This window comes from Phoxinus phoxinus (genome assembly GCF_949152265.1).
Source record: "Phoxinus phoxinus genome assembly, chromosome: 22".
NCBI lineage: Eukaryota > Metazoa > Chordata > Actinopteri > Cypriniformes > Leuciscidae > Phoxinus > Phoxinus phoxinus.
In genome coordinates this window covers 10,168,260-10,189,999 of record NC_136897.1, presented here as the reverse complement: position 1 = coordinate 10,189,999, position 21,740 = coordinate 10,168,260, and the positions used below count along the sequence as shown (strand labels likewise).

Sequence of the window (21,740 nt, the reverse complement as noted above, 5' to 3'; positions counted from 1 at the left end):
CAGGGCACTGAAGTGACTGTTCAACCAAATCCAGAGGCCAGTCTCGAGAGACTGGTGCCCTTAGCAGAATTTCTGGCAGCGTGGAAACTACTGCCACATATTTCTCAGTGGGTCCTGCACACTATAGAAAAGGGTTCAGAATTCAGTTCGGTTCTCGTCCGCCCAGATTTCTAGGGGTCCTCCCCACAGTGTTGGACCTCGAGCAGGCTCTGGTTATGGAGCAGGAAGTGCTGACACTTTTGCAAAAAGGAGCTATAGAAGGGGTTCCTCCTCCCAGCAGACAGTCACGGTTTTACAGCCGCTTCTTCATTGTTCCGAATGAGGATGAGGGGTTGCGTCCTATTCTAGACCTGCGTCAATTAAACGGCAGGTTTCAGAATCTCATGTTCATAGTATGCTTACGCTAATATGATTGTGTCACAGATTCAGCCCGAGGACTGGTCTGTCACAGTAGACGTGAAGGACGCTTATCTATCCATCCTCATCACTGGAGGTTCCTGAGGTTTGCTTTCGGGGGCGAAGCATACCAATATCGGGTTCTTCCGTTCGGCCTAGGTTTATCACCCCACACCTTTACAATATGCGTGGATGCAGCTCTGGCTCCTCTGAGACTCCAGCGCATTTGCGTATTATACTATCGACGATTGGTTGATCCTAGCTCAATTTGAGCAGATAGCAGTTCGGCATCGAGATGTCGTTCTGTCTCATTTAAGATGTTGGGGTTGCGACTCAACGCCAAGAAGAGTGTGCTCCTCCCAACTCAGAGGACCACTTTTCCAGGTGTTATAAATGATTCGCCGTAAATGGGGTAAAACTAGGCCAGTCACTCACTGTGGAACAGTTTCAGACTGTTGGGTCTTGTGGCAGCTGCGTCCAACGTAATTACTTTTGGCCTTCTGTACATGAGACCCCTGCAGTGGTGGCTCAGGACCAAGGGGTTTTCTCCGAGGGGAAATCCGTTTTCGCATGATCAAGGTCACGCGGCTATGCCTACGTGCCTCGGTCATGTGAAAGAACCTTGGTTTCTCGCCCAGGCCCAGTGTTGGGGGCTTCTTGTTGACGCTTATGCTATCGACGGATGCTTCCCTCACAAGTGGGGGGTGATCATGAGTGGTCATTCGGCGAAGGGTCTTTGGCAGGACCATCTCCTTTTGGCACATAATTGGCTAGAAGTGATGGCGGTATTCCGAGAATCTCAATACTTCCTGTCAGAACCGAGAGGTCACCATGTGCCTGTCCTCCCGGACAACACACTGATGGTCTCGTATATCAGAGCAGATATCCTGTTGAGGCAGGGGCTGAGGCCCGGGGAATGGAGACTTCACCCCGAGGTGGTGGAGCTTCTTTGGGAGAACTTCGGTTAAAACTTTGCCTTTGCGGTTATCCCTGACGCATCCAGCTCCGCTTGGACTGGATGCGATGTATTAGGTGTGGTCGAGGCTACACCTGTACGCATTTCCCGATATCTCTGCTCCCGGGAGTTACCCTCATCTGGAGTCATGGATACTGTGGGCTCGGCCTCTGAGGGGGCCCAGCTCATAGATTCAGGTCTCTCGACTGAGGTCGTGGAGACCTTACTCCAGTCTAGAGCTCCCTCCACGAGAAGACTGAAAATTGAAATGTAAACTGTTCTCTGCCTGGTGTGCAGAACACCTTCTGAATCTTGCTATCTGCCCTATGGTACAGTACTTGATTTCTGCAATGTATGTTTCTTTGCTGGGTTATCTCTGAGGAGAGATCCTTATTTCATCTTCTCCGTGGTACATGAGGCTGAGGCCTGCACGTACTTGGATTTGCACCTGGTATGGTGGTAGTCTTTCTTCACCCCAGGCCGGGTTGTATTCCTAGGTCCCTACTCAATTTGCGGGTCATTTGTGCTGCAGGCCTTCTGTCCTCCACCTTAATCAGGAAAAGCTAAAGACAGATATTGAGCAAGCGAGTAGTTGAGGCTATCTCACTTGCTTATGTAGCGGCTGGACAGCCTTCACCTTTGGCTGTCCGGGCCCACTCTACTAGGAGTATGGCTTTAAATTCAGGAGTTTCTCTCCACGACATCTGTAATGCGGCAGGATGTCCTTACCGCATACAGTTGTCTATTTTTTATGACTTGGACCTAGACTCCACTCCAGGGTCTAGGGGGCTTGTTTCTAGTGTGCGCATGGTCTTCATACAGTACAGGCATTTGTCATATGGCGTCGTGGGTATAGGGTTCCCACCGCGTCTCAACGCAGCTCGAGTTCCCTTGAAAGGGAACGTCTCAGGTTACGTATGTAACCCTGGTTCCCTGAGAGGGAACGAGACGCTGCGTTGCTTTGCCATACTCCCTGCATACCTGTGATCATCTTGCTTCAGGCTTTTTCAAAGCTAGTGTTCTCTGATCGCGGGAGTGCTTTATAGCTTCCTGGTCGGTGACGTCACCCGCCCATGACGTCTCCCGTTTCCATTGGACTGATTTAAGATGTGCTTCACGACGCAATCACGCAAGGCGTTCCCACCGCGTCTCAACGCAGCGTCTCGTTCCCTCTCAGGGAACCAGGGTTACATACGTAACCTGAGACGATTTCTTTGTCACCCTGCCTCTCCAAATGCAAAACTGACATTAACAAAATGCAATAACAGCTGAAAAAGTCCTTGGGTGTGTGTTTTATTTTATATTTACCGTTCAATAATGCAATCGCTGCTGTCTGTGCAGCGATTGCAACAAGGCACACAGACAAGACAAAACAGGAGTGTCAGGGCTCTGTCACCGAACCAAGAAAGAGACTAGACAGAAGTGACAAAACCCTGACAATTACGATATTATCACAGACTAAATATCGCACACCCCTATTCTCTAAGGACTCTGTAATGTTGTGAAACATAATATTCACGTGGCAGCAGCGGTGATGAGAGAACACGCTTGAGAAACACTTTAAAGAGTAGGAATCAATCTACATATAAAATATTGGACACAAATTATTGGTCACTTTCTAAATAATAAAAGTACAGAGCATCTACTAATAATTATATACTGTATAAAAAAAATTTTTTTACCAATGCAAATATGTTAGAAACTATGTAATGCGATACAAATGTATCCAATATCGATGCATCACATCATTAACTTTTATGCCGATGCACCGATGCGAATCGATGAATTTTACCATCCCTAGTAGCCAGGCTACAGACAAGTGACCAATTCTGACTTGCGACGTCACTTCCTGCATTCTACCAGCACGGTTCGTCACAGTTAGACAACCGTACAGCGAATTCTGGGCAGAGAATGGTTTGTAATTGTGCAGTGCCGTACGAGGCTTAAGTGGAAACATAACTGAAACTGTTCCTTACTGTTTTTAGAACTGTTCAGTCAGATGGTGGAAAATCGCGCTAGTGTCAGTGTTCCGCGATAATGTCAGTGGCACATGTCACAAGTTTAAGTGACACATGCAACTTTCCACTGACACATGCCAATAAAGACCGGATGTGCCAATAAGCATAGCAACATGTCCTATTAGCTTCTGTGTGTCAGATGCCATGTCAATTAATGTTAAAACTGCTACTACAAAAAATGTGAGCAAAATCAGCGTTGGCGAGTATATGAAACGGTGTCGCTCACCAGTTGGCCAGTAACATTTTTATGAATTCTTACAATACATGAACGTGAACAAATGTGCATGACGCTCAGGACAGTTGACGGGCCAGTGCTGTATCTTCACGAAAGTTTAAGCCTTGACAATGGAAATTTTCAAGCGCAAGAAGACGTGAAAGCGAGCTCCATTTAACACACTCAGTGTAAAGTTTTGTGTGCGCAAACATCCGAAGCGCGCCCAGAAAAGAAAGCCGCTGAGCTCTCTTTCACGTCTTCTTGGGCTTAAACAGACAAGTTCACACAAAATTATGTAAAAAAAAAAATACAGAGAATCCTAGTAAACATGGTGGCTTATGTCTTAAGTGGACGTAAACCGTTGAGAAAGTAAACATGTATATTAGATCCATGCATTAGCTCAGCCTAATAATCCTGCAGTTGTCTGTTTTAAATGTTAATCAAGCAACAAAGGACAAAGAAAAATTCACTCACGCACTTGACTGAATAACTTTTACAATTATTATTAATTAATAGGTTAATTAATAAGTGTTGATGTTTAATTTACAGTGAAGACTATGCAGTGTTATTTTACATTTGCTTACTTTATTACATTTCTGTACCTGAAAACTACTGTTAGACCTACCTGAAAAGCACTCATTTTTATTTTTGTTATATTGTATTTATTTGTGCTTTTGCTTGTTATTTGATTATCTGTTCTTATTTTATTACTGACTTTTTCAACTTGTCTTTAATCATGTTTTAAGTTTATATTAGTTGGGCTAGTAGTTTTAGCTGTGGTCTTGAAATTGGAGTAGAGAATTGTGAATCTTCACTGTTTCATGGCCTGTACATTTTCTTAAGTTACCAGCCATTGGCAAGTGTAGCAAAAAGTTAGTTTTAGGCAATCGACAGCATATGAAGCATAATGTTGATTGTCACAAATATCATTTTGATGCATCACTTTTTATCTTCAAAGAAAAGCAGAAATCAAGGGTACATGAGGCACTTTCAATGAAATGTAAAAGCAGAATGGTGAAACTTATAATTTTATAAAAGCACTTACATTATCTTCTCTGAGTATTATTCGTGCCATAACGTGGTTCTTGTAATTTTCGGTCATTCTAAGGTTTATGGCGTAAACCCTTACCTTAAGTGGTAAAATTGCATATAATTGTATGCCAAGATAGGCGGCCCAGATGTACAAATACACATTTAACAAACAAGAATACTACACGCAATAAAATATCATTAAAAGTTCAGCATTACAAGCATTTGTAAATTACTAAATATGTTTTTAGTGCACGCATTTACAATTAAGATTGTATTGAACCAATAATATTCCTTTAATGCATCTGTATGTAAATTATCTTTATTACAAATGGCTAACTTCTGCATGTCAGCATAATCCTTACAATATTTTTTTTTAGTGTGTGCTAAGTAGATGAACAATAAACAGGCATTAACCTGTAAGTTTGGGCGGTAATATGTTAATGAGATCCTCGTTATAACATCAAAACCATGGAGATTTCTGAATGCGCCATTTTTGCAGTTTTGCATTGTAAACATTAGAAGGCAAAACATCTACATTACCATTATTGTCTTTCACACATGAATGGAAAATGTCTGCGTCTGTGAAAACCATATTTTTATATCCTATCTCTTACCGCCACAGCCTCCAGAATCTGTTTGATAACGTGAGCTGCATCTCGCTCGCTGTAGTAGCCCCTCTCCACAATCCTGAAACAACACACAGCTCATGTAGGACCATCTTAAAGACAAATTCAGCAAAAACAACATTTAAAAAAACATAGCACATATAGGCTATAGACTTTTTAATGATTTAAAATATGAACAGCTGATGTGTGTGTGTCTGGCAGCATTTAGTGCTCTGTTTAGCAGTGTGTAGATGTGTGTAGGCTAGGCAAACACATCCTGTTCCAGCTCTGCATCAAACCTAACCCTAAACCCATTACTGGAAACCTTGTTTTATTCAATTTCGTTTCACTGATAGGTAGAAGAGCAGCCCACTGAGCTGTAAGAACCTGAGCCGAAAGTTGTTGATGATAAAGACTGAGGGCCCTATTTTAACGTGAAACGCAAGTGTCAAAGCGCAAAGCGCAAGTAACTTTGTGGGCAGATCCCGGCGCTGTTGCTATTTTCGTGAAATAAACCAATCAGAGCGTCCTCTCACATTCCCTTTAAGAGCAGGCACGCTTGTTCCATGGCGGATTGCTATTATAACGGCGGATTTACCAGCGCACGCCAGGAGCGGTTCACAGCCGAGGAGACAGACGTTCTCGTCAGGACCGTAAAACACAGAGAAGTGACAATGTATGGGGATGGGAGAAACCCACCCAAATTAGCTTCAGTTAAACAGGCGTATAATTTGGGTATATGTGTAGCCTAATCTAGATTTAGATAAAAAAAAATTCACATCTTCATGGACACAACAATGATTTCCCTCATGTGTTAATATTTTTCCTTGTAATAATGTAGGATTTGCAAAAATGAAAACTGCTGCGTATGTTTATATTAGAGAATCAAAGTGTATGCGCGTTAACACGCTACATTATGGCCAAGCACGCGCCCTTAAAATACCATATGACTAACGCGCAACGCGCCACTGTCTTTAGACTGGGTTTTTCCTGGTCAGTGGCGGAATTGCTTTCTAAACCTGGAAAATAGCACCAGGGAACTTTTTGCCGGAACACGCCTCCTCTTTTCGCCGAACCACCCCCGCGAGCGCAAGTTCATTCCCTAATTTACCGATGTGCGCCTGTGGTGGGAAAAGTCCGCTGTGCGCGGGCGCAAAATAGGAATGATACATGCGTCGGCGTACAAAGTCAATTGCGCTGGGTGCAAGATAGGGCCCTGAATGAGATTCATGTGCTGGACACCACCATAAAGGCCTCAATATCCTTCAAGCGAAATCGGAGAACAAACTTAATTTGGAGTTTGTTTTGGGAGTACGAACTTTCCAGAAAAGTTTGCCATGGTTGGTAAAACACCTTTGAACTCCCATTGGTCCGTGGCGATTATGTAATAGGTAGATGTGCGCTGAGGCTCGACCTTCTTTCATGTGAAAATCTTTTCCCGTTCATTTCTCCTGTTCAGTCCGTCGAAGTCAGACGTCCGTGAGTAAGAACATGAACACACTGGAGAGCTGCTTTGTTTTTCATGTTTAATACGGCAAAGCTGCTTGATTTAAGCAATATATTGTATATGTATAAGTATAAACGTGGCGTATAAGTATAAACTCGATTGCCGAGTTCACGCGCATAGGTTTAGTTACCTATGATCACGCGCGTGAACTCGACAATCGACTACTTTGGACTTCGACCGAAAACAGGATGTAAATGCTCAATGTTAAAATTGACCGGAGTTCTCCTTTAAGCAAAGAACAAAAAAGAACTTCGCTGTGAGTATATCGCGGCTTTAAGAGGCCTTTTTTTAGTGCGGTCTAAGTAGACTGTCTGAACTGAAAGGAATTAAATACAAACACTGATAAACACAGGGTTCGGGTGAGACGGCGGCCATCTTGGCTGGAGACGAGGGCTCGTGTAGCAGATTTATTTGTATACTTATGAATTCCACCAAAAAATATTTATTTTTGTATTACTGGGAGTTTCGTTTTGGGTTCATTCTGCCTGCGCGTCGGGTTAGTGCAGTGCGTGCGTGTGACGTCATCAGACCGGGAACTTGCGCCGCGCAAGTTTGACCTCAGTCAGAGCAATGCTGGATTTGACCGAGGTGAGTTCACGTCAGGTCTCTCCGATAATAAAACAGATATATAAGTTGCTATTATCACTTATTTGTTGACTCATCACCGTGTAAAAGTGTCTATGATGATGAGTGAATCTTGCAGTAGTCTTAATGAACTACGAGCCGCGATATTGTGTTTTTTATATGTTAAATGCAGTTCAGTAGCTGCTGCAGCACGTGGTGAGCTAGCTGTTCGGCAGACCATTAACATTGTATTGACGTGATGCTATTTTTTTTAGATGCTAACCTGATGTCACGCAACACTCATTGACATATTGTTTATGACCGCAGGTATGTTTTTTTTTTGGGTGTTTGTGCATATTTGTTCGAGATGACTCAATGAATATATGTGTAGTTTATATAATGGAATTAATGTATGACTAAGGGGAATTTACAATGTGTTTTTCTATTGGGAATATCTGTGATATTTTTTTTGTATTTGTTTTGATTACATTATGTATGTAGTTTTTCTTTATGAAAATAGGTTAAATGTGATTAATGTGAATACAGTCAGAGCAATGCTGGATTTGACTGAGATGCTAACCTGATGTCATGCAAAACTCATTGCCATATTGTTTATGACCGCAGATAATAAACTGCATTGTGGCAGCCCGTGCCTCTGTGTCTACTTGAGAACAACCCAGAACACAACGCAGAAAGACAAGACGGGTTACACTCGGGTGAGGCGGACATGACGTGAACAGTGTCTGGCTCGGCAGGCACGACGCGAACAGTCTCTGGCTCGCAGTGTTAATTTTGGCAGCCATTTCTTATTTAGTTTTAATCTTCAGAAGAAAATGCTTATTGGTCTTAGACTCATATTAGTCATTTTGTCTTTCATAGTTTTAGTCTAGTTTTAGTTGAAAAAATGTCATTGCATTTTTTGTCAACTTTTAGTCAAACTGCAGTTACCGACATTCATTTTGGTAGCTATTTATATGTAGTCTTTAAACAGTAACAGGCTGTATTGACATTTCACTCTTTAGCAGTAGCTCTTGTGCAATTCTACATATCCCTTTTCCTTAGTTCAATGGTTCTCCAATGTTTTAAAGTGCCGTACCCCCTCTCTTCCACTTATGCAGTCACACCTTTTCCATTAAGGGACAATATTTTCCCCCTTTAATCGATTTTTCCAGTTAATTGTTTACCTTTATAAATACCTTTATAAAATAAATAATGCTTCAAATAAAACAATGTTCAATAAATATCCAATGATGGTAGAATCACAAAGTGATTCATATTAAATTAAAATTGCCAGTGGGTGGCGATAAGTCACTGTCTTTATGAGTAAGTCATCGAGTTATTCATTTATTCAGTAATGAAGCAAGTAGCTCTATTTATGAACGGGTCATTGAATCTCACGATCCCTTCAAAGCCACATATTTGTTCGCGAATCATTGCTGTGTGCTGCAGTTCATGGTTGCCAGACACTATTGAAAAGACTGGGTAAAATCGTTTTCTTTGCAGAAAAGCTTTGACTGAGGGGTTAAATTATTGAAATCTGGCAACCGTAAGCATGAACGCTCGTAAAACCAGTCAATGTGTTATCGTCTCCTTTATTTGACAAAAACCGTTTAAAAAAATTGTAAACACGTTTCAGTCTCGTCTTTTTTCGTCAACAATATTGCATGTGTTGATATAGTCACAGTTATCGTTTTATGACGTGGGTGTCGTCTCTCATCGTCTTGTCTTAGTCAGGGGAACAAAAGGTTGTCAACAAACATTTTCCGTCATAGTTTTTGATTTGAATTCGAAATCACATTTGAATTGCCTCTAATTAATGGAGGACATAATACCTGTCAAAGAGCTCTCCACCTGTGACCAGCTCAAGGATGAGAAAGATCTCGGTCTCTGTCTCAAAAATTTCCTTCAAACGAATCTAAATGAAAACAAAGAAAAACAGTCACATCAGAGCAAGCCCATCCATATTCCCAATGTGAAGAGAATTTCACAATTCGTTGCAGGGAACATAATATCTTACAATATTTGGATGAGACAAACGCAGCAGGACTCCAATCTCTGTCCTCACAATTTTCTTGTCAATCTGAGTTGATGAGACAATCAAAATAACCTCAAACAGTCATTCTGGGATTTCAGGAAAAATTTAAATATGCTCCTATAAAATCACCAATCAACTTACAGTTTTCTTCAAGACCTTCACAGCATAAGGTTTCTCAGTCTGCTTCTCTTCACAGCGAAACACAACAGATGTGGCACCCCTGGTGGTTAAAACAAAGCAGTTGTAATATACTCATAATTAAATAAGGATCTTAAATTTTATAAACTTGCATCATAGAAAGTACCATACGCAAACACATATCACAAAGTGTCGTGACATATAGGAAGATGCTAATAAAACCAAGAAGTTTGATGAAATAAAAATGTTGGCATTTCACGACTGTGACCTCCACCGCTCACCTAATCTTGGAGGTTCCTACCAACATTCTACCTTCCCCATCACCACTATTATGTCCATGCATTTCTATGACAACTGAGTATTAACCATAGACTGTAAAAAAAGATGGACGACGCCCCTTCGCTCTTTTCCATTGGTCAGAAGTGAACCCGCCAGTGTCCCGATATGGTGCTGACATCTTGGGACCCGAGTCTGCGCAGTAGCGATCTCGGCACCTGAGTCTGTGCAGTAGTGAGCAGGAAGTAAAGACGCAAAATCAAGGCTCCGCTGTCACGGAATGGTCAAAAGTGAAGCGAGGATACAAGTGCGGAAAATAAGGATGTTTATTAAGTAAATACCCAAAACTACAAACAAAAACTACCCCGTGGGGGGAAACAAGAGAGGTATCAGATACATATTGTACCTTTAAGCAACAAGAAACAAGAGAGGTATAAGGCGGGAACAGGAAACACGATGGAAACATGGATAACGAACCAGCACAGGACTGCAAACTGCGAACCGGAAATGACGCAATACAGCATGCGCGCCACTACCCAGCGAAGAAGAACACAAGTACACAACACGCGAGTCTTTTTTTGAATATGGACGTCAGACAGAAATTAGTGCTGCAAACTGTTTGCGCGATGATTTGCTCTGAAAAAAAATAAAAACGCGTATTTTCCCAGTGACCTCAACCCATGCCTTGCTCTGATTGGCTGTAGCTCATGACATCACATGTGGTTGAGTTGTGCGACAGCTCCGGATATCTAGCATGCTAGATATTTTTCTGGGCTCTGCGTCGCGTCTGCGAGGCGTCTGCGAGCATCTTTGATGCGTTGTTGGCTCTTTCATACTAACAGATTGGCGAGCGTTCATCGGCCGCTAATCCCCCGCGATTTGCACGCGATAACACCCCGACCTGTCGGCGAGCTCAAAATCCTGTAGTGTGAACTAGGCATAAGGGAGCAAACAAAAGAGGGTAACGAACAAAGCAGGTGGGGAAGATTAATCAATTAGCAGGTAACGAGATGGGAGGGGCTAGACAATTGGCAGGAGAGCACATGGCACACGGAATACAAGACAAGCCATGTGCTCACAATAAACCAGACTAAACATAAGGACAAACTAGGAATGTCAGATCTCTGTCACCAACCAGAATATAACCCAGACCGAAGTGACAGAACCCTGACACCCGCCCTCACTCTCGCAGAATCAAGAGCAAGCACACGGTTCTGCACTTTTTTTATTAATTATAGAAATTTAGATATTAAATTTAAAGCTCCAATCACCTCAGTCCTCTGAAGATCCCGAAAAAAAGTCAAGTCAAGTCAAGGTTTGGGACTACTTCGCTCAGAGAACCAGTCAATCACAGCTGTCAATCATGATATCACACCACCGCATCAAATAACTAACTAAAAGCAAACTTATTTTAAAAACAAACACTTGAACTTACATCAGCGTAATATAAACTACAGTAAATGACAGAAACCATATTTGGAAAAAAAGATATTTGAAGTGTAATTTAATTGTTTAGTTGGTCTCACGTGCTGTTAAATAACATGGGGAGGAGGGAGTTTATGACCTATACTAGGACCAGTCACCAGGGGGCGATCGAGACACTTTGGCTTCACTTTTCAGGGCTTGTGCGGCACACCTGGTATAAACAATCAGTCTCCATGAGGACATGAAATCTTAAAGGGAATACACATTTAATGACACATACTAAATTAAACTGGACCAAAAATGAAATGGGCCTATTAAACTTCAGACAAGGCTCTTAAAATGCTCACATATACAAATGCTTAACACACTGGATTTAGCTTGATGTACTGAACATATGCCATGTATTACAAAATCACCTTCCCTCTCTAGTGCATAAGCCCTTTTACATGGCTGTGTTATGTTATACAATACGTGTGTTATATCTAACCATATGGTCCTCATGTTGTCTCTCAGATCCTTTCTTTGCTTTTCATGGTCATTGAATGACTCAATCAGATGAGCACTCAAAGAGAAGGCCATCATTTCTCCATCTGCTGCCTTGTTGTTAATCGAACACTAACACATCAGTGTCTGACAAACAGTCTTCATTATAATCAGCAATAGACATCAAACTACTCACAGTCATACAATGTGCAGGAATATGCGTGTACATTAAAAACATTTAATTCTGTGAAAACGAGCCCAATAGAAGTCCGTCTCTGAGCTGAATTTCATGCCAGGTCACACGGCTATAATGACAGACTAAAATCAGGTGACAGCATCAATTGCTCACAATTTTGCATCCCACATCCTGGGAGGTAATGATAACATTTTAAAATACTTGGTGACATTTGGAAAGGTTTGGTGTTTCCTTAACGTGCATTATAATTAGTTTATTACAGGGAGATCAAATTGTAGCTCAATTAGTTTAGAAACCACCTATCACAATACATATAGCAGTACAAAAACCTTAATTACAAAAACAAAAGTACAAAAACCTGAACACCTGCTCGCATATAGACACAGCCAACACAAATGTTAACACTTATATTTTACATAATATAACCAACTGCATAACACTATTATAACAGCTCCACACAGTAAATGCACATTAAGTATAACGACAGACCAATAATTGGCTTGACCGATATTATTTATTCAAATGTATTCTTTATTCAGATTTTCAAGTTAGTTTTATTTCACAATGATAACTAATGTACTCATTACTTATTTGTACCACAATAAGTAATCATCAGGCTGCAACAATAAAAAAGCATAACAAATATCATTGTTAGATGTTGTTACCAGTTGATTGGACCAACTATTGGTAACAACATCTAACAATGATATTTATGTTATGCTTTTTTTATTGTTGCAATCTAATGATTACTTATTGTGGTACAAAGCAAAAATAATTGGTTCTGCATATCAGTTAATTTGTATCACTATAGTCATAAAAACAAAATAGGTCGACAAGTAATTAAGTAATAAATCATGTGTAGCCTACCCAGTGTGACCGTATAGGCCTATGTATTTTCAATATAATATCAAAACCGATGTTAATTGGATGAAGTAATGTACTCACCTGCCTAATTCTTGGCCCATGTTATAGAAATCCTCCACTGTCGCATCTCGGCGCGATCCATCGACCCAATATTCCACCGTGCATGCGCCAGACCGAGATGTGGGCATGATGGACTCTCCGAAGACTGTTCTTCTGTTATAAGGAATACAACTAATCCCTTAGATCAGGGAAGCCCATGGAACCTCGGTCACTTTCACATCTGGGAGTCAGCTTAAGCTGTATATGTTTGTTAGTCTATGTTTATAAATCTGCTGTTTCAAGTTAGGCTATCAATGATTTAATATCCAGGTTTCCATTTCCGTCTGAGTGCGCGTATTAAAAGTCAGACCTGACACTGAAGCATCACTGCGGGCTGGAGTTGATCTCCAAATCAGGTCTATTTCAATAGATCTATATCTGTAACGTTATATCCTACAAGAAGATAGCCTAAATGCTTCTTTTTTTTACCCAGTTTTCTAAAATATTGATCAAAACAATACAAAGGCTGTTTTCAAAGTGGGTCTTCAGCTTCCAAATGGCCTCATAGATCCCTAAATCTCCCACGATACACCACAAGAAAACATCATAGCCAAATCCTGCGATTCCCGATGTCACAAGCGAGAGGATGATGAACGATTCCTTGCTTTGGTCCTCGCCAGAATTAAAAACAAACAGTCTTATTTCTCAGATGCTTCTCAAAAAGCAAATGGATATTGTGACTTAGATGGATGAAGATGAAGTAAATGTCGTTTCTAATGTAAATATCAGACTGATGTTTGTGCTGGTAGCTTAAGGGGTGGAGAAAGGGAGGGGGTCTGTCACACGCTAAACCGCCCACATACACACGCCCTCTCAGCCTCACTCCCAGTTTCTGGCTTTTACTGTGGGCTGCAAATGGGAAGCGGAATATTCAATCAAAATAACGAATGTGCTTCTGATATCATTAGGTTTGGAAATGTACACGGTCAAGCCAGCCGCCAAAAAAATTATGCGCGCCTATTACTGTGAATACGGTCTTTTCAGTAACAGTAGACAGAGAACGCGCTTTCAGAGCGCTTGAGTTATCTATCTATCTATCTATCTATCTATCTATCTATCTATCTATCTATCTATCTATCTATCTATCTATCTATCTATCTATCTATCTATCTATCTATCTTTTTCGTCTATCTATCTATCTTTCTTATTTTTTCTTTCTTTCATCTTTCTTTCTTTATTTCTATCTATCTATCTATCTATCTATCTATCTATCTATCTATCTATCTTTTTCGTCTATCTATCTATCTATCTTTCTTATTTTTTCTTTCTTCCAACTATCTATATATCTATCTATCTATCTTTTTCTTTCTTCTATCTATCTATATGATATATCTTTCTTTATTTCTTTCTATCTACTGATAGTTTATTCAGGAATACATGGCCTCTCGGCCCATAGTTCCAAGATAGATTACAATATCATGACAGATGCTCTTTTTTTCATTCCATGATATATGTACAGCACTAATCTCCATGCATCCTTTGACTCACAAACCTGTGATACATCAACACAAACATCACCAACAAGTGTGAGATCACTCAGATATTTCTAGATCCATTTACAAAGAACAGTCATACAAAAAATGCTTCTCATCTTCAATCGCAGAGATATATTTTTTATTTTTTTATTTTTTGCAACAAAACAAGAATATTTTTGTACAAGAATATACACCTCACAACCAGTAGTAAATCACATACATACTAATATGTAAAAAAAAAATGTTAAAAAAAATTAGACCATGCCAGGGGTAAAATTACAGTAATTTAAAATAACTAAAATCTTCATAGGTCTTTCTTGCTTTTTTGTTCTTGATTTTATCTAATCTATTACCATATTGTTTAATTTCTTTTATAAAGTGTTCAAAGGACAGGGGCCGTTACCGGACGAGGAGGGGCACGAATAATGGGCTTAAGACAAGAGACATGAAAAACGGGGCGTACGCGCCGAAGATCTGGAGGCAACCTAAGCCTAACAGAGACTGGACTAAGAACCTTGCCGATGCAGAAGGGACCAATACATTTAGTAGCCAGCTTGCGAGAGACGGACTGGAGTGGAAGATTAAGAGTGGAAAGCCATACTCTCTGAATACGCTGTCTGTTAGCGGCCCGACAAGTATGTGAACGAGACTTGCAAAGGGCAGACCTGACACTTCTCCAGGTTCGCTTGCAGCGCTGGATAAACGACTTGACGGACGGAACGTTAGAATCGGAATCTTAAGATGAGAAGAGTGGAGGTTGGTAACCTAAGCAACACTGAAACGGTGACATACCGGTGGCAGATGACAGAGCGGAATTATGAGCGTATTCTGCCCACGGGAGTTGTTCGGACGAAGAGGCTGGATTACGATACGCTAGACTACGTAAAATGCGGCCAATGATTTGGTTAGCTCGTTCAGCCTGACCATTGGTTTGCGGATGGAACCCGGAGGAGAGACTGGCAGAGGTGCCGATCAGGCGACAAAACTCTTTCCAGAAAAGGGAAGAGAATTGAGGCCCTCTATCTGAAACAACGTTGACAGGAAGACCGTAATCTTAAACACATGATCAACGACAATTTGAGCTGTCTCCCTGGCGGAGGGCAATTTGGGCAGCGGGATGAAAGGCGCGGCTTTAGAGAAGCGATCGACGACTGTTAGAATTACAGTGTTTCCCCCAGATGAGGGAAGCCCAGTAATAAAATCGAGTGCGACATGGGACCATGGACGAGACAGTACGAGTAACGGTCTAAGGAGACGGTCTATTGCTAGCGCAGATAGAGCATGACGCGACAAAGCGGTGGACGTCACGTTCACGAGTAGGCCACCAGAATCTCTGACGAACGGAGGCAATAGTACCTCTTACCCCAAGATGGGCGGATAATTTAGATGAGTGGCCCCATTGAAGAACAGCGCGACGAGCGGAGGTGGGAACAAATAATAATCCCTTAGGGCAGAGACGGGGCGTTACGGCGTGAGAAAGTGTGCGCTTGACAAGACGTTCGATACCCCAGACAGCCGCACCCACCGCCCTCTCCTGAGGAACAATCCCCTCCTCGGTGGAAACGCCTTCAGGCGGAGAGAACTGGCGAGAGAGAGCATCTGGTTTGAGATTCTTGGAGCCGGGACGATAAGAGATAGTAAAATCGAATCGATCGAAAAAAAGTCCCCAACGAGCCTGACGAACGTTAAGTCTCTTGGCCGAACGGATGTATTCAAGATTTCTGTGATCCGTCCAGACGACGAACGGAACCGAAGAACCCTCTAGCCAGTGCCTCCACTCTCCTAGCGCAAGCCGAATGGCCAAAAGCTTGCGATTACCCACGTCGTAATTCGGTAATTCGGATGGGGAGAGGCGATGCGAGAAAAACGTGCAGGGGTGAATCCTCTCGTCAGCGGGGGAACGCTGGGAGAGGATAGCCCCCACCCCCACCTCCGAGGCGTCGACCTCAACGATAAACTTTCTTGAAACGTCGGGAGTGATGAGAATAGGAGCGGTGGTAAACCCCAAGAAACGCTGGAGAGCGACTCTTGAATCAGGCTGGGGCCAGTTAGTAACCGTGTGAACCTTGGTAGGGTCCATACTAATTCCCTGAGCGGAAATAACAGAACCGAGGAACGAGACCGACGACACATGAAATGCGCATTTCTCGGCTTTGACAAACAATCTGTTCTCTAAGAGCCGCTGAAGAACTTGGCGAACGTGCTGCACATGAAGTAGTACCCGGGAGAAGTTCAATGCTACAATCGTACGGTCGATGTGGAGGTAGAGAAGTGGCCCGGGAACGACTGAAGACCGCTCGCAAATCGAGATATTCCTCTGGGACCCCTGACAAATCCCCCGGCTCCTCCTGAAAAACAGAAACAGAAGATACGGGCGGAACAGCAGACATTAAACACTTAACATGACAAGAGAGATTCCAAGAATGAATGGAACTTGTAGACCAGTTTATCTGAGGATTATGCTCTACAAGCCACGGGTGGCCCAAAACAACGGGGGTAAAGGGAGAATGAAAAACTAAAAAAGAAATAGTCTCTCGGTGATTACCAGACACGGTAAGACTCACCGGAACGGTAGAGAGACGTACCCTGGCAAGGGTGCTGCCATCCAGGGCAAAAACAGTCGTAGGATCCAGTAGATCAACTAAGGGTATACCGTGCTCAAGAGCCCAGGACTCATCCACAAAAATACCCTCGGCACCGGAGTCTAACAAAGCTTGACAGGAAACAGAGGAATTGGGCCAGCGAAGATGAACAGAAAAAGTAGTGCGGGAGAGAGGCGGAGGGTTCATAGAAGAGGCGCTCACCAGTAACCCTCTCTCTACCGGTGAGCCTTGGCTTTTAACTGACAGGTGGCAGCGAAGTGCTTGTCAGACGCACAGTACATACACAGTCGATTGGTGATTCGGCGTTGACGTTCCTCGGCTGATATACGAATACCACCCAGTTGCATGGGCTCTGGCTCAGGTGCAGAAAGAGGCGAGGCAGTGGTGGTCGATGAAGAGTTGATTCCATGTTACGAGCGCGGCGGCATAAATCGAAGCGTTTCTCAACCTGAAGGGCTAAGTCAATCAAGGGGTCGAGGAGGGAAGGAGTCTCATGAGCAAGGACCTCATCCTTGACATCAGCATTGAGACCCTCGATGAAACGCGCCACGAGCGCGGGCTCGTTCCAGCCGCATGAAGTTGAGAGTGTTCGGAATTCCACAGAAAAGTCAGCAACAGAGCATCTTCCTTGACTAAGCGTAGACAGCAAACGCGAGGCCTCTGGACCGTGAACTGAACTATCAAATACCCATAACATCTCTTCCTTAAACGAGGAGTAACAACTGAGACAGTCAGCATCCGAATTCCAGACCGCCGTTCCCCACTCACATGCTCGACCCCTGAGGAGGGAAATGATATAGGCGATTCTGGACCTCTCCTTGATGTAAGTAGTGGGCTGAAGTGAAAAAACGACTTCGCACTGGGTTAGGAATGAAAGGCACTCGGTCTGCTCACCCGCATAACACAGAGGATTATTCACCCGGGGCTCAGGAGCGTCGGGCGTTCTTGAGAGCGAGTCCATGCGGATCAGGTGCAGCTGTTTGGAGAGATCAGTCATCTGCACGGCTATGGATTCAACAGCGTGGCGAGTGGCGGAGATCTCCTCTCCATGCCTGCCCAGCATAGCTCCTTGGAGTTCAACCGCAGCCTGAAAGGGGTGCTTGTTCGCTGGGTCCATGGTCGGATTATTCTGTCAGGTATGTGGAGATAGATGGGACCCAAAGGCGTGTAGCAGATTAATTATGTTCCTTTATTGAAGCAAGGCAGACCCGATGAGCAGACAGAAAATAAGTCTCTTATTAATATAAAGTTCAACAGAAAGCGAGAGATAATAACAGCACGTCTCTCTGGAATAACAAACAGAAAACAGCGTTGGTCTGCAAGGTCCGGTCAGGTTGTTAAACGCGGGGGTGCTGGCGAGACCACAAACCCACAGCTACTCTCCTCAGCGGGGATAAGCTGGTTAAGCACAAAGAGACACACAGTAACAGGAGGCAGTTCAGCTCGAGTCGACAGGACAGGACACGACACGACACGACAGGACAGGACAGGACAGGACAGGACAGGACAGGACAGGACAAAGGGAAACACAGAAGGAGGGACAAAGAGAGAGAGAGAGCCAGGATCATGACAATACCTCTCTAATTTTATTATTAATAAAAAAACTTATTTTGTATACACCACACTCTTTTCCAATTAATATTTTCATATTAAGTAGACCAAAATCCTGTAGAACAAGGCAAATAATTTGTTTTTAAAGTATTTCTAATATATTTGTTACTGCATTTATCTATTAGTATTAATATCCCCAATAAATATTGTGTCACTACAAAAGATTGTTTGACAATCAACATTTATATTCATATTAGATTCAACAGAATCCAGGATTTAGTAATAGTGATACAACATTATTAGGGATTGCATCAAAAACATTAGCATATTCGTTTGGCCTCACAGGAATCAAAAATGTATTAAGAAATTCAGAATATGTTAAAAGTAAACCTTGTTCATTAAGTAATTGATTAACTGTAATAATTCCATTGTCCTAACATGTTTTATTGAATATTGACTTTTTTTTGTACAAGATGTCTTTGTTATTCCATATTAAGTAACGATGTGAGAAAAGTTATGTTTATAGATCAATTGCCAAGCCAGCAGTGCCTGCTGATGAAAGTTTGCCAGTTTAACAGGGATTTTTCAACTGAAAAATTACATTTTATAAGAAAATTGATGCCACCCAAAGAGTTAAATATATAATTTGGGAAAACATTCCATATACTATCTTTATTTTTAATAAATTCGATTATCCATTTTATCTTAAACACATTATTGAGATCTGTAAAATTTAACACTTCAAGGTCTCTATTATTATTTAGAATATCTTTCCGTAAATAGTGTGTTTTCTTTTTTTTTAAATAAAATCATAAAGATTCTTATCTAATTCCTTGAGAAATTTTTTTGGAACATCTGCTGACATAGATATATAAACAGATCTTGAGATCCCTTCTGCTTTTGAAAGTAGAATACGACCATTTAGGGACAGATCTCTCATAAACCACATATTGAATCTGTTTTTAATTTTCTCAATAATAGGCTCAAAATTTAATCGGCTTCTTCGATTCAAATCTTTACACACCACTATCCCAAGGTATGTAGTATTATCTTTAATTGGTAGCCCACAAATTTATTTCAACATACAATCTTTAAGGGAGAATAAAGTGGATTTATTCTTATTCATCTTTAATCCAGAGATTTCAGAAAATGTTTCAATACCTTTTAAAAACTTCATCCAATTCATCACTGTTTTTAACAAAAATTGTGGTATCATCCGCTAATTGGCAAAGTTTAATCTCTTTTCCAAACACTGAAATTCCTTGAGAACTTGCTTTTTTGATATGAGCAGCCATGACCTGAGTAACCAATGTGAAAAGAAAAGGTGATATAGGACATCCTTGTCTTATCCCACGGCCCATATCAAATCTCTGACAGGTACCATGAGATAACTGGACTGAACTATTCGAACCCTTATAAAGCGTACAAATTGCTTTTTGAAAATAATTACCAAAACCAAAGAAATCAATAACTTTGAACATAAAAGAATGATCAACAGTGTCAAACGCTTTATAGAAATCAATAAATAATATAAAATAATCATTTGGGATAAGGTGTCTATAATTAAGTCTAAAAATAGTCTAATATTATTTCCAATGTACCGGCCTTTCAAAAAACCTGACTGCTCTTCATCAATTATTGTATTAAGATTTTTCTTAAGTCTTTTTGCAAGAATTAAAGAAAAGATTTTAGTATTATTATTTAACAAACTAATTGGTCTCCAATTTTCTAAGAACAACCTATCTTTGTTTTGCTTCGGTATAAGTGTAATTACCCCTTGTTTTAATGATGCAGGCATTTCTCCCTTATCAACTGCTTCCTTAAAAAATACAAGTAAAAAGGGCGCAAGGTCATTATAAAACTTTTTATAAAACTCCATCAAGCCATAATTCCCTGGAGATTTATTTTCTTTAAGACTATTTATACAATTTGTAATTTCCTCAATATTTAATTCTTTATCACATGAATTTCTATAGTCTGACGTAATCTTATTAATACTGGTTGATAAATTACTAAGAAAACAATCTGCATCATTTAATTGACTATTTGAACTATATCATTTACTATAAAATGTATTAACAAAACAAGAAATATCCCTGAGATTATCATTAGTAAGTCAATTTATTATTAATTTGTTTACAGAAGTTATTTCTCTACTTCTTTTTTCTAAACCAAAGAAATATTTTGTATTTCTTTCTCCTGCTTCCATCCATTTTTGTCTAGACATAACAAAAGCACCCCTAGCTTTCTCTTCATAAATATTATCCAGCTCATTCTGCAATGTAGCAAGCTTTAATAATTCAGTGCTTGACATATTTGTGTTGTTTTTACAAGAGAGGGATATTTATTTCCTTAATTAGTTTGTTTTCGTTTTCATTTTTCTGTTTTAATGGTTTTTCCATACATTATTGCAAATTTCTTCATTTCAGATTGGGTTTGTTGCCATAATTTCTAATCAAAGAAGCGTGTTGCCAATATTTAATAATTAAATTCTTAATTTGGTCACAAAAATCATTATGTTTTAATAGACTATTATTTAACTTCCAATACTCGTTTAACTCTATTTGATTGACAGATTACCACATTAATTTTAATAGTTATGCATTTGTGTTCTGTTAAAACTGATGGTTTAATAGTAACAAATTCAACACTCTCTTTTATATGTTCTGAAATGAGCCAAAAATCAATACGTGATTGTTGAGATCTGTCCCTATTACTCAATATATACAAAAGTGACTATGGATTTTTATACCTCCATATGTCAATTATGTTCAGTCGTAAACAGACATTGGTTAATTCACTTGCCATATTGTCATTTCTAGGTGGCAAACGATCTCGTCTTCCATCAAACATTGTATTAAAGTCACCACCCCAAATTTCTTCAGCTGAGGGGAATTTTGAATGTAAATAATTAATATGGCCTTCAATATCTTTTTTTTTTTGTGGCCTATATATATATAATAATAATTTTAGCTTGGTTTATATCAATAAGTAGAGCAATCCAATGACCTTGATAATCTGTTTTGTGACTTATAACCTTCCCTGAAAACCTGTCCTTTAAAGGGCACCTATTATGGAATTTTGAAATTTACCTTTCATGCAGCTCAACGTGACAAAGACCAAAGAACTTGTTGTGGATCTAAGGAGAAAAAAATATATACCGGTGACCCCTATTTCAATCCGGGGGGTCCCTGTCGACATTGTGGAGGATTATAAATACCTGGGAGTGCACATAGACAATAAACTGAACTTGGCTAAGAACACTCAAGCACTTTACAAGAAGGGCCAAAGCCGTCTCTATTTT

At 40.8% G+C, this 21,740-nt stretch overlaps 1 protein-coding gene across 1 annotated transcript in view; it reads right to left on the bottom strand.

The window, feature by feature from the left end:
- LOC306990299 (calcium/calmodulin-dependent protein kinase type IV) overlaps positions 1-13,566 on the bottom strand; it is an 87,228-nt gene extending 73,662 nt beyond the window's left edge. The window contains exons 1-5 of the mRNA XM_079596958.1: positions 12,790-13,566; positions 9,468-9,546; positions 9,309-9,371; positions 9,124-9,206; positions 5,230-5,302 (exon numbers count right to left, since the gene is read on the bottom strand). Coding sequence (XP_079453084.1) covers positions 5,230-5,302; positions 9,124-9,206; positions 9,309-9,371; positions 9,468-9,546; positions 12,790-12,896 — 405 coding nt within the window. The 5' untranslated portion in view covers positions 12,897-13,566. The remainder of the gene's footprint in view (positions 1-5,229; positions 5,303-9,123; positions 9,207-9,308; positions 9,372-9,467; positions 9,547-12,789) is intronic.
- Positions 13,567-21,740: the final 8,174 nt, after the last annotated feature.